Source organism: Atheta coriaria, unplaced genomic scaffold (genome assembly GCF_025399875.1).
Source record: "Atheta coriaria isolate IRGN ID8LTWV9N9 unplaced genomic scaffold, Caltech_Dcor_3.1 hic_scaffold_6_pilon, whole genome shotgun sequence".
Classification (NCBI taxonomy): Eukaryota; Metazoa; Arthropoda; class Insecta; order Coleoptera; family Staphylinidae; genus Dalotia; species Dalotia coriaria.
In genome coordinates this window covers 5,832,958-5,844,334 of record NW_027045448.1, presented here as the reverse complement: position 1 = coordinate 5,844,334, position 11,377 = coordinate 5,832,958, and the positions used below count along the sequence as shown (strand labels likewise).

At 36.0% G+C, this 11,377-nt stretch overlaps 1 protein-coding gene across 1 annotated transcript; it reads left to right on the top strand.

Moving 5' to 3' along the window:
- Positions 1-4,781: 4,781 nt before the first annotated feature.
- On the top strand, positions 4,782-5,837 carry LOC135794282 (elastase-1-like). The gene is made up of 3 exons (XM_065305496.1): positions 4,782-5,094; positions 5,146-5,512; positions 5,572-5,837. Exons 1-3 carry the CDS (start codon positions 4,856-4,858, stop codon positions 5,731-5,733), a joined length of 768 nt encoding a protein of 255 aa, XP_065161568.1. The 5' UTR covers positions 4,782-4,855; the 3' UTR covers positions 5,734-5,837.
- The last annotated feature ends 5,540 nt before the right edge of the window (positions 5,838-11,377 follow it).

The following is an 11,377-nucleotide window of genomic DNA, read 5'->3' as shown; positions in this document are numbered from 1 at the left end:
GCGGTAAATTACTTTGTTAGATGCTGCGCATGCGCATTTCACGTACACGCTGCTTGTGTTTTTTTCGTTAGAAATCCACAAATCTACAATGGAAATGATTCCCGAGTATAGCGGGTGATCGGTGACCGGTGATAGCGTCGTCGACGATTTATTCGTTTGAAGAAATCTGAGTGACGTTTATTGCACGCAATGAAACTATACTGCTTAAGTTAAGTTAACTTAACTTAAAGTTAAAAGCTTGTGCCGCAACTACAAAAAATCAACAACGATCGGTTTGGTTGGAGCGAAAAGAGAAGAGACTTGGCGATAATCTCCGATCGATCACAACTAGTACACCGACAATAAAAATAAATACAAATACTTCGGCGTCTTTGTGCTGCTTCTTAAAGTCGATGACACGCACAGAAAGGAAGCTGCGCGTCTCACTTATGCGTTCGTGCTGAACTAAAGTGCACAACTACGCCGTGCCATGATAATAAATTACGTCCGATCCGGGAATGTCAACAATTCGGCTATTAAAAATTATTGGGTTTCTATTAGGTAGATTGCGTTCTGATTTTATTCAGCATTAACTCAAATCATGACTACATCAACCCGCATTGTCATAATAATAAAAACTTGATTTTTACTGATAATTTTCTTCTGAAACACTAAGTATTAATCGTTCTACTATTTTTATAGTCTGGAAAACAATTAAAACGTGGGTAAAATGCACCTGTTCGTCAACAATTGATGCGCAGCGATTTCAGCAGCTTTGTCTCTCCTTGATGGATGCCGACATTCTGCGCACATACCAACTGTCTTATTAATAACGATTAGAGAAAAATGCGCGTGCGAAAACCGCCGCAAATGGTTATGAGTCGACAACATAACCAAGCTTTTTGTCTTCTAATCAATACCAAAATACCTTCGGACTATAGAAATGTGCGTATGTTATCTCGTCATTGTTACCCTTATTACGCAATTGCGTAGATAATAACATAATCGATTATTGAAAATTCTCCGAAGTTCTCACGCTCGTAATGGGAACGCGCATGGTTGTGTACAACAGGTGGCTGCGCGGAGTCTAGCTCCCGGTTTAAATTTATAAATTTCACACAGGATTCATTATGAGCATGGTAGCCGGGATTTGAAAGTGAAATTGTTATGAATAGATGGTGATAAGGAAGTAGAAGGTAGATGTTGACATGTTTGGCATGTCAAATAGACGGTCAATATTTAGTTAAACTGCAATTTATTATTGGGGGATTACATCCTGGTTGTAAAGTTATTTTTTCTCACGTTTTCATTCAAGGAGCCAGTGTTTATTCAGTTGCCTATATTGAATGAATATTTTCCACTTCAACACGCATAAAACAACAAAATAATCATGTAAAATCGATTACAATGGCGGATTTTAATCGTTTTTCACTTGGTAAAATTGTTTTAAGTGGCATCTAAATTGCAATGGGTGTAGCCGCGCTAGTTGCGCCGTGATATCAATCCAATTTCGAGCTGACGAAACGGTATCTGCCGGAGACACTCACAATTAAATCGGTAATCATTGTCCGAAGTGCCCGGCGCAGAGACGCGCCCAGAATTAATTACTTCGTGTAATTAAACGCGGACCCACACGTGCACCCATATTATCATGTCGCGTTTACAACCAACTTTCATTTAGCAATTCAGATGCACGCCAGGACCGGCAATTAACCAAAGTACACCGCCACACCACGACCAACTCTGTAATCTAATGCAGAAACATGTAAATTTGTTGGCGAGTTTAATGCATCGACGGTTTTGCATCCACCGACTCTTGTAACACGGTGTAAATTTATTTCGTTTTATTCGACTATAGAGATTCGAATTATTATGTAATACTTAATAATGTAATCATATAATCATGTGTGATGAGCGTATTTACACGACGTGATGTTGCGACATTTTTATTTTACTGCTATCAACATTCTCACGTTTCGGAAATGTTATTCCCAGCTCTCCCACACAATTTGCTGGCGCGTCGATAAAAAAAAACGACAACAAAGAGAGTATGGGAGTATGTATATTGGAATTATTGGTATCTTCGATCTTTTAAAAACCTGTACGTACTTATTTAAACACGAGTAGTGTGTAGTTGTGTTCACTCTACGCCCTCAACAACTTAGACGATTACACGTTCGTTTTTATTGCTCTTTATTTGTCGACAAACTGTTTGCTCATATAATTTATGCGGCAAGGTTATTATACTTTGCTTGCATTTCACACAATCACTCTGGATAATCTTCAATCAATATATAAATAAGTTTTCTTATATAAATTAAGTAAAAGTAAATATTTTCCTTTATTAACCGCTTCTTTTGCTACATTCAACAACTGCAACCAAATATACAGCTTTCGATTTGCCTAAGTAACTTAATACTGCATTACATGAATCTAACCTCTAAAAAAAACTTTAAAATTAAAATTTAACGGTTTGTGCAGACATAAAGCTGATTTATATTTTAAATACTTCTTAATGCGTGCTTCCAGAAAAAACTATCGAAAATTTAACGCCGGAACCTACTGATAATTAACTTATTATCTCCGATTCATAAATATTATAAGTATTAGAAGCAATATTTATTTATGAACAATCACGCACGTTAATTCTTTTCGTAATAAATAACACAGGCATTAACATAATTAGCAGCAGGCACACATGCGGCAAGCATACGGCAGGCTAATATTCAATCTCGCAATATAATTTATTATCGTACGTTATTATTTTAATTTTTAAATATTCGATGAGCTTGATTAGTAAAGCGCACGCATTAATACCGTATTTGTTTGACTCTTTAAATGTATAAACAAACACGAGAATTAATTAATGATTGATTAATGTGTTGGTTGGTACAAGTTAATTTTCGTTTTGGTTTAGCTGCGTTTGTGTGTAGCACCTGGCGATTCGTTATTGATTGCAATTAGTTTATAATTTGATATGTTTATTAGTTTTATGTATTAACTGTTTTTTATCGTCAAAAGTTTATTTATGAATGTAGTTTTTAATTAGAAAATTCCAAACAAATTAAAATTAGTTCTATATCAATTGAGATTGAATTATTTTTTATTCTTTGGCAATTTAATAGAAAATTTAGTGATTTTTTTAATTTAAATTGGTAGTACTGCGATTCATAACCTCTAAACTCTCACGTGACAAATCTCAGTAAAGGTTTATTCCCTGCATAAGTTGATAGCAATGGTGGTAATGAGCATGTTCGTTTTGGCGTGCATTATGTAAATATGTACCTATTGCTCAGCCCGAACCGGGAATGGTATAGCCATCGGTCGTCATTTGTGTAATTGCTCGTGGTCATGAACGCGCACATGTCGAGAAGCACAAGTGACCCTGGTGACTGCAGGCTGCGCAATATTTTAAAAAGCAGTGGCACACAGTACGCAATTAGTTATTATGGTACATGTTTCGATTGACTTCCAAGAAGTTTTATCTAAAATAAATTAAGGAACCTCAAACCTATTTATGTTGTATTGGGGCACGAATATGTTCAGTTCAGTTACCAAAAAGGCAAATAAATTTAATTAAAATGGTTCGCCCTATAATTCATGTCAAAATTTCAACTTGTCTGTATAACAATCACAGTCACCTGCTGTTGTGACTTAAATTGCACAAACTGTTAGGCTTTATCACATGTTTAATTAGACTTAACGGTAATCCTCATTATAAGACGAGCCCATAGCATATAATTTAAACAGTAATTACTTATTATTTTGCTTATTATATTTGTCATATTAATTAATTGCGAAATTACAATTCAAAGGAGCAAAATACACGAATTGCTGAAATGAATGCAATTCCTTTTGGGAATACCAAAAACTGAAGCAATTCGAAATATTTTAAAAAGCGCATTCAAAAAACCGCACCGAATATTTCAAAATTTCAAGTTTGAAAGTTGAAATTGAAGGAATATTTGTGCGTGCAAAATTCGCCGGTGGTAGGTACATATTTACGAATCACCACACGGAGACAAAACGAAACATAACAAAATGCACTCGGTCGGGGACCACCTGGAACAGGAACGCATTTCGATTGTCACTGGGAAGCATTCGCGATTAATAAGCGCTGTGGTATCCGAATAACTTGTTTGTGCACATTGGCGCGACCATAGTGAAGAACTGTGTGTTTTGCGTAGAATTAATTAATGACTTTTGTCATTAATCAGCCACGGTGGAATTTACTTTTGCAAGACAAAAAATATTTTAAGAAAATTAATATTTTGATTATTCAAAGTGTGTTTTGTTATTTTCCGGAGGTTTTAGACCAAAAAATTGAATTTTTATCTTTATAATTCAATGATAGGCGGCAACCCAATATACACTATACATTTCATTACTTGTAACCCCAATTTTATACTCTCCTATATTAATATAAGCATATTTTGATGTTTTAAAACTTTCCTAACATTTCTATTCCTAACTATTTCCTTGATAATATTTACAATAGTATTAAGTTAAAAATATTTGTAATGCCCCAATGTATTTTAAAATATTCCTGTTGTTGAAACATTATTTACCTACACAATTAGGTATTTAAAGTATCTATTATCTATTTTTGTTTTTTTAGCAACTTACAAAAATACCTATACATATTCATTCAAATGCATATTAGTAACTTTACTTACGCAAATTGCGATACCTAGAAACATGAAATACGCAAATAGATATATTAATTAGTCGACGAAAATTTTTAACATTTTTGCATATTTGCAATAAACACATCCATTATTTAAGCAGTCAGTTATGATCAATAATAGGTTGTCAAGCCCTTGTTACCTTTAAATAGTGCTTTATTTTTCGAGCGACTATCACTCGATAAGCAATCATGAGTAAGTTTGTAGGTTTCTTTTTCGCGTTAGTTGTGCTCCAATTAAGTTTGGCCCAGGATCCTGAAAATGAAGAAGATACACGAATTGTGAATGGTCAACAGGCTCGCAGTGGGCAGTTCCCATGGATGGTGGGCGTACATGGGCTGGGCGATAATGGACAATGGGAGTTTTGGAGGTGTGGTGGCGCCCTCATCTCAAGAAACTTAGTACTTACAGCCGAACATTGCGTTGATGCGTAAGTAAACTTAAAAAACAACATTCAATCATTTAAATTCCTTAATTTTAGTAAACCACGTGCTTATCGCATTACACTCGGCTCAACTCTCGCTGGAGATCGTCAAGATGGTGACGGTAAAACAATTCGCTTCGCTGATTTGATTATCAAACATGGCGACGCTTTGATTTTACGTTTGTCGCAGTCTGTGTCCTTCAACAGTAAAATTCAGCCAGTACGTTTACCAGGACCAAATGATTATGTTGGAAGCGACGTGGATGTGACTGTCAGTGGATGGGGTGGTACCGGCAATGGTCTTTCAGAAAAACTTCTTTACACAACTTTAGGAACAATTACCAACGCAAAATGCAGCGAGTGGTACGGCACACTGAAGAATGACGTGTTATGCTATGTTAATCAACACAGCACAACATGCGGGGTACGCCCATTCACGCCCATTAACGGGTGGAGTATACATACAATACTTTATTGTTTTAGGGTGATAGTGGTAGTCCAGTGGTGCGTTACACCAACGCCGGTGCAGTTCATGTTGGTATTCATAACGCAGGCGTGTGCAAAGTTGGTTCGCCTAGTTTAGCAACCAGAACCGCCTCACATGTTGATTGGATCAACTCGGAAATTCGTAGACATTCATCATAAATGATTATTGTTTTGAAAATGCATAAATCCTTTTAGTATATTAATTTGGTGACAGATGGCGACACAATACAAAAATTTTAATAAATTTTGCAAATATGAAACAATCAGTATAAAGCATCCACAATTTCTTAGCCCATATTAGGCATTTAATGCCCCTTTTATGTTTATAACAAATGTGAGTTAATAAAATCGTAAAGATATCGTCGTGGTATAAGAAGCCGACTGCTTCAATAAAAGCAGCGCGCTCATTGTGATTGCCACGGGACGAATATATCAGGCAGCGGATTACAGCCATCACCCATATGCTATTAAGCAGACGAAAAGAAGTGGAAAGAATACGAAAAAGAAGCGCAGTGAGGGCGAGAAGTCGAGTGTTCAGCTCGCGTGGGTGCTGCTGATACTCTCTCCCGCTGCGACGGTGACAGAACGCCCACGAAAACAATATACGAGACGTCTTCATAACGTTCACTAGTTTTTTATAATGCACCACATTTTTAAAGACGTCATACAGGCCGTGACAGAAATAACTCCACCGCATGTGACTTTCAGGTGATTTTATGGGTGATAAACATTTGTGTGGTGCTTGTGGTCAGGATAGGTATGCAGACACTAATCTTAATCTCAATCCGGTTTGTCGATATTGAAATATTCTGTCAACGCTGAGGATTTATTTGAAAACGTTTGATTCGTTCGTTTTATTCATTAAAATTAAATTTTTATTCAAATTTTAATTTAACTTGGTTTTTATTCTTAAAAGTTGATTGTTGAACTGCAAAACTGTCAAAAACATAAATTGCAGTTTCGCATGAATCACTGAATTCTTAGCCCTTCTCCAATTACTACTTTCAAAAGTAAATTAAAATAAAATTAGAAAGAATATGAAGAAATGGAAAATAAGAAAATAGGAAACTGGTGGACGAAATATAACAAAAATGTTTTACTCAGTTATCTAGATTTTGATATTTTCTGCAATATGCAATTCTTGCATTTACGAGACAACATAAAATGAAATATTTGAAGCGTTTAAACTCTCGGTACCCGAAACGATGTTTAACAAGAGCATCGTTGTTTATCGGTGAGTCTGCATGTCTCCAGTCGCAGTTTGAAAATCAAGTGCCACGGGCAAATAATACGTACGCGTACACTTTGAGAGGTAACTGGTACGGTAGTGCAAGTAGTGTACTCGCTAGAAATCGCCTGAGAATGGGCGGCTTTGTAGTGGGTGCTTTGAGTATTTGCGATTACTTATGGGCTTACTTTGTACTTGTACAGTTATTGTTGGTTTAAGCATCGCGGCAATATAAGTAAAGGTTGACAACCTTATTGAATCGTCTTTGTGTCTAGACGATGCTACAGACAGATGTTTATTAAAAAACAATTAATTAATCAAGAATATTTAAAAGTACGCATGATATGCAACCAAATGCACATTTTGTATTTGGCGATTAAAAATAAGATTGTATCAAAATTAACGATTATAATAACTATTTCTATCACAGCGATGCGATATAATCGCGTGTAATTTAATCTCGTAAGCAGTTTTATCACACATACTCGGTTCCCACGCCAATGCGCGCCTTCTGCTTATTTTGTAATTTTCGACTCGGTCGCATAGATACGCGTACGCGTACATTCAACACACTTTCTGCCTTCGCACATTGTAATATCGTAATGTATCAAAATGTAAATTGATTAAGTGCGAAATGAGCTATCTCCTTTCACACATTGTGCCAGCGCATACAAAACCGATCTATTCTATTACTGAATCGATCCGGTCGTCGCTTACACGACGCATAAACATGCGCGCCGTATGCGCAATTGGCTTTCAGGCTGCAAATTGCAGTCGGCCGTCGCCGTTATTATTATCATTATTACTAGCAATTTAACATTTTTCAATTCGTTAATCGGCCGCCGGAGAAAATGTGTCTGTGTGTGTGTGTGTGTGTGTGTGTGGTTTTTATAATCGATCGTGCGCGGACGTTTAGCGGTCGGGCGCTTCGACAATATGTCCGATTATGCCCGGCGTCGGCGATAATGCACAAACGCAAATGAATGCAGGTGGAGAACGACCTTTCCGCGCATATCGCGCAATGACGCCTGATGGCTGATGGGCTGCCGATGGCCGATGTGTGCGGTCCGCGGCTTTCCCGATTGGATAATTGGCATTCTTGCGTACTTCATTCAGTGCGCGCTCAATGGATGTGTGACTACCAGTGTAGGTAAATTGGTAAATCTAACAGAATCGAATAGAGTGGTTTGTGCAATATTGCGCGCCACAGCATGACGAGATAACGCCTTTGGGAATTCGGCCTGTGAAACGGTTGCATGCACCATTATTATTCACGACATTGCGTGCCATTTTAAAATACGCCTAATGCTATGCAACACAACATTCATTAAAAGTATCTAACCAACTTTCAAAGACGGAAAAAAGTTAAAAGACATAAATTAACAGCGAATTTCCATAAAACTTATTTTTGCCTGGATTACATTTGACACACGGCTCGTATAATATCAATTTCATTGTTTATTTATGCATATAAGTGTCATTGTTCTATTATAGCCGTCGCAGATAATGGGCATATATACGAAGAAGGAATAAACGATTTAATCGACGCCCCTTTTCGGTTGTACACATTGAAATTATAACCACAATCGACTCGCTTGTCTATTAGCCTTTACAGCTTTGTAAATATGTTTGTAACGCGCGTCATTATGCGATCTCCAGTTTCTCCTATGAGTGCCATGCATCGCGTAGGCGTGAGATGTTTCTTTCCGAACAAAAATCCGGCTGTTAACAAACGTGTAAACTCGAAACATGCGGCTATAAATATGTTGCATTCAGAATAGGCTCCAATAAAGTTTTGTCGTTATAGATGATTGCGGTATTTCAATGTTTAAATTAAGTCCTTTATTCATAGGGCGATCTGAGGACGTTGTGGGTGTTTGAAAAGGTATAGGTACGCTGATATTTTATTAATGACAGGAAGACAAAACACTTTCTAATTTAATTTATTCCCGTTTCTGAACTTGTCATTTCGACGAAACAAAAGGAAGGACGTTCGCTTACATAAACATGATATGTTGATTGGCTATTGTTGCTAATGTCGATTTTTATAGCATAAAAGAATTAAAATTTGTTTACACCTTCAAAGATTTCATTGGAAAATGTAGGCAACCAACTAACCGTAAAACCTAAATTTAAGCAATTGCAAGAAAGAACACTTAATTAAGTATTTATAGTGTTTGTAACAACTGACTGTCAACAAAAAAGGTAATTATAATTAATAAGTAGCATAATTAAAATAAATATTAAATCAATTCTACGATAAAAGTAAGAAATACAACTGTTACATACAAAACATTTGGTTAGTACCCATTTATAGTATTCTAACCTCAAAACATCACAACTCACAGCGCGTACGGTGAATCTAACGTGCTCACGATTTTCTACGTTATGATGTGTTTCCTCGTGCACAAATCTAAAACTAATAATACCCAGCAAAGAGACATAATCTGCGGCAATTGCTAGTGTTAGCGCGTGTAATGTCCTGCGTGCGTTGTCCGAAGAACTTCGCGAAGAAAAAAATTGACATTCCGTGGTGTTGCACCATTCAAGTGCATATATGCGCGCAAGGTATGGGAAAGACACTCGTTTATCATCCGCGAGCTTCATATATCAGCCGATTGAATTCATAACGAATAAAGTGGTGCACTTGCCATCCGTGTATGCCAACAAACACGCAGTGTTTAACTCTGTGTATTGGTGCAATTTATGTGCGTCGTCTCGTAGTCGAGTAAGTAGCTATAGGTACAGCCAGAGGTGTGTAAGTTGTGCACATGTTGCATATCGGTGGCTGTATAATTTTTACCCCATTACGCGCCCAATTAAAATTCATTCACTACTTGGTGCGTATTTATGTCCGCGTTTGTCAGTTAGTATATTATAATGATCGTTTTGTTTGCGCTTAAGTACATCGGCAAGTTTATATAGAGTATAATATGCGTTAAATTTTATATTTACTCTGCGAAGGTAATTAATAACTATTGAAATAATGGTGGAAACACTCTGTATAGTTGATTATTGGATGGTAGTTTAGTCCAACTGCAAGATTTTCAACTATTCTAATTAAGGTGTAATAAATTATAAGGTACATACGGTGATATAATTTATTCATTAGAATATTCGTGCGATTTTAGTTGGCAATTTACTCAATGGAAACCGATGGATGATGTTCGGAAATATTTTAATTGGACATCATTTTCAATTCATTTCCTAAGGCTAACAATAAAACGATTTTTTATTATAATGCCATTTTAGTTACTTTTTTGGTATAATTAGAAGTTGTGCGTTTTGGTGTATAAAAAGTTGCATAAGCAGAATATTTGTTATGTGCAGTTTTGGTGTAGTTATGGTTGCATACTCTCTGGCGTGCAACATTACGTCAGCTTTAGTGTTAGTTAAATATCGCAGATGATTTTCTTTTCCGAGTTACGAGTAAATACAAAAAATATCGAATTAATTCACTCGATGTTTACAATGCGACTCATCATGGCTCCAACAAATGTACTACGCAATTAGAATTTAGGTAAGTCTGCTAATATTGCGTTTATTTTAACATTGTATTGCATCGAACAAAACCCTGGAGCTCTAAGTAATTTTCTATGTGTTAGTATTAAAACACAAAATCATATAATATTCATAGCCAATTCGAAACAAAACATTTCTTCTGTAGTTTGTTATTTACATCGTCGAACCGTTTTATCTGTATATGAGTGTGTGACGGTTTTGTTTTGATATTCAGTTGCACCGGATGGTGCTGCCCCCATTCGTTGTTATTTCAAACTAACTCCAATGCTGTTTATCAGCAGTTTTTGCTTTGTTTACGTTCAGTGCAGTTCGAAATGTTCACCGCGTGGTCGTGATAAATAATTCACATTCAATTTCATAAACTGTTAAAATAAAAGTGATTTAGTGCCCAATATATGATACAACCATGGCAAAATCACCATTCCGTGAGTAATTTTTATTAATTAATATTATACTCTATTCTAATAAAGGTGCAATAAAATAAATGGCACGTGCGGTGATATAATTTATTCATTAGATTATTCATGCGATTTTAGTTGGCAATATACTGGCAATGACCAATGGGTTGATGTACGGAAATATTTTAATTGGACATCATTTTCAATTCCTTTCCTGCGGCTAACAATACAACGACTTCCTACTGCTACCAAATAATCTACTTTAGTTCAAAGCTTAACTTTCTCAAACGGCCGTATTGATTGTATCAAATCGAGAGGCAATGTTTTAGACTCGATTTATACCCGGGGGTTAATTAAGATCTAAATCTGATTAATTCTACCACACAAGTCGCTTAAAATGTACCTATGTTTTGATGCAACTAAATTATTTTATTTTAAATTTTGACTTTTAGATACATAAATAAAATCAAATCGGTTACAAAATACAAAAGGCTGAATTCTATAGCGCATGTATAGCTAATTAAAAGCGTAATCTATAATCAGCGATCAATCGCGCGCCGAAATATAATTAATTCGCATTACATTTGCATTTGATCACATCGTTGATTTCATTCCTCCTTTTGTGTTATTTATTGCTTCATTTTTATCTCTCTGG

Excerpts from the sequence above, each read along its gene's own strand:
- LOC135794282 (XM_065305496.1), top strand. The coding sequence starts at position 4,856 with ATGAGTAAGTTTGTAGGTTTCTTTTTCGCGTTAGTTGTGCTCCAATTA. Across the intron at positions 5,095-5,145 it reads GCCGAACATTGCGTTGATGC|TAAACCACGTGCTTATCGCA; the intron begins GTAAGTAAACTT and ends CCTTAATTTTAG. Across the intron at positions 5,513-5,571 it reads AACACAGCACAACATGCGGG|GGTGATAGTGGTAGTCCAGT; the intron begins GTACGCCCATTC and ends TTATTGTTTTAG.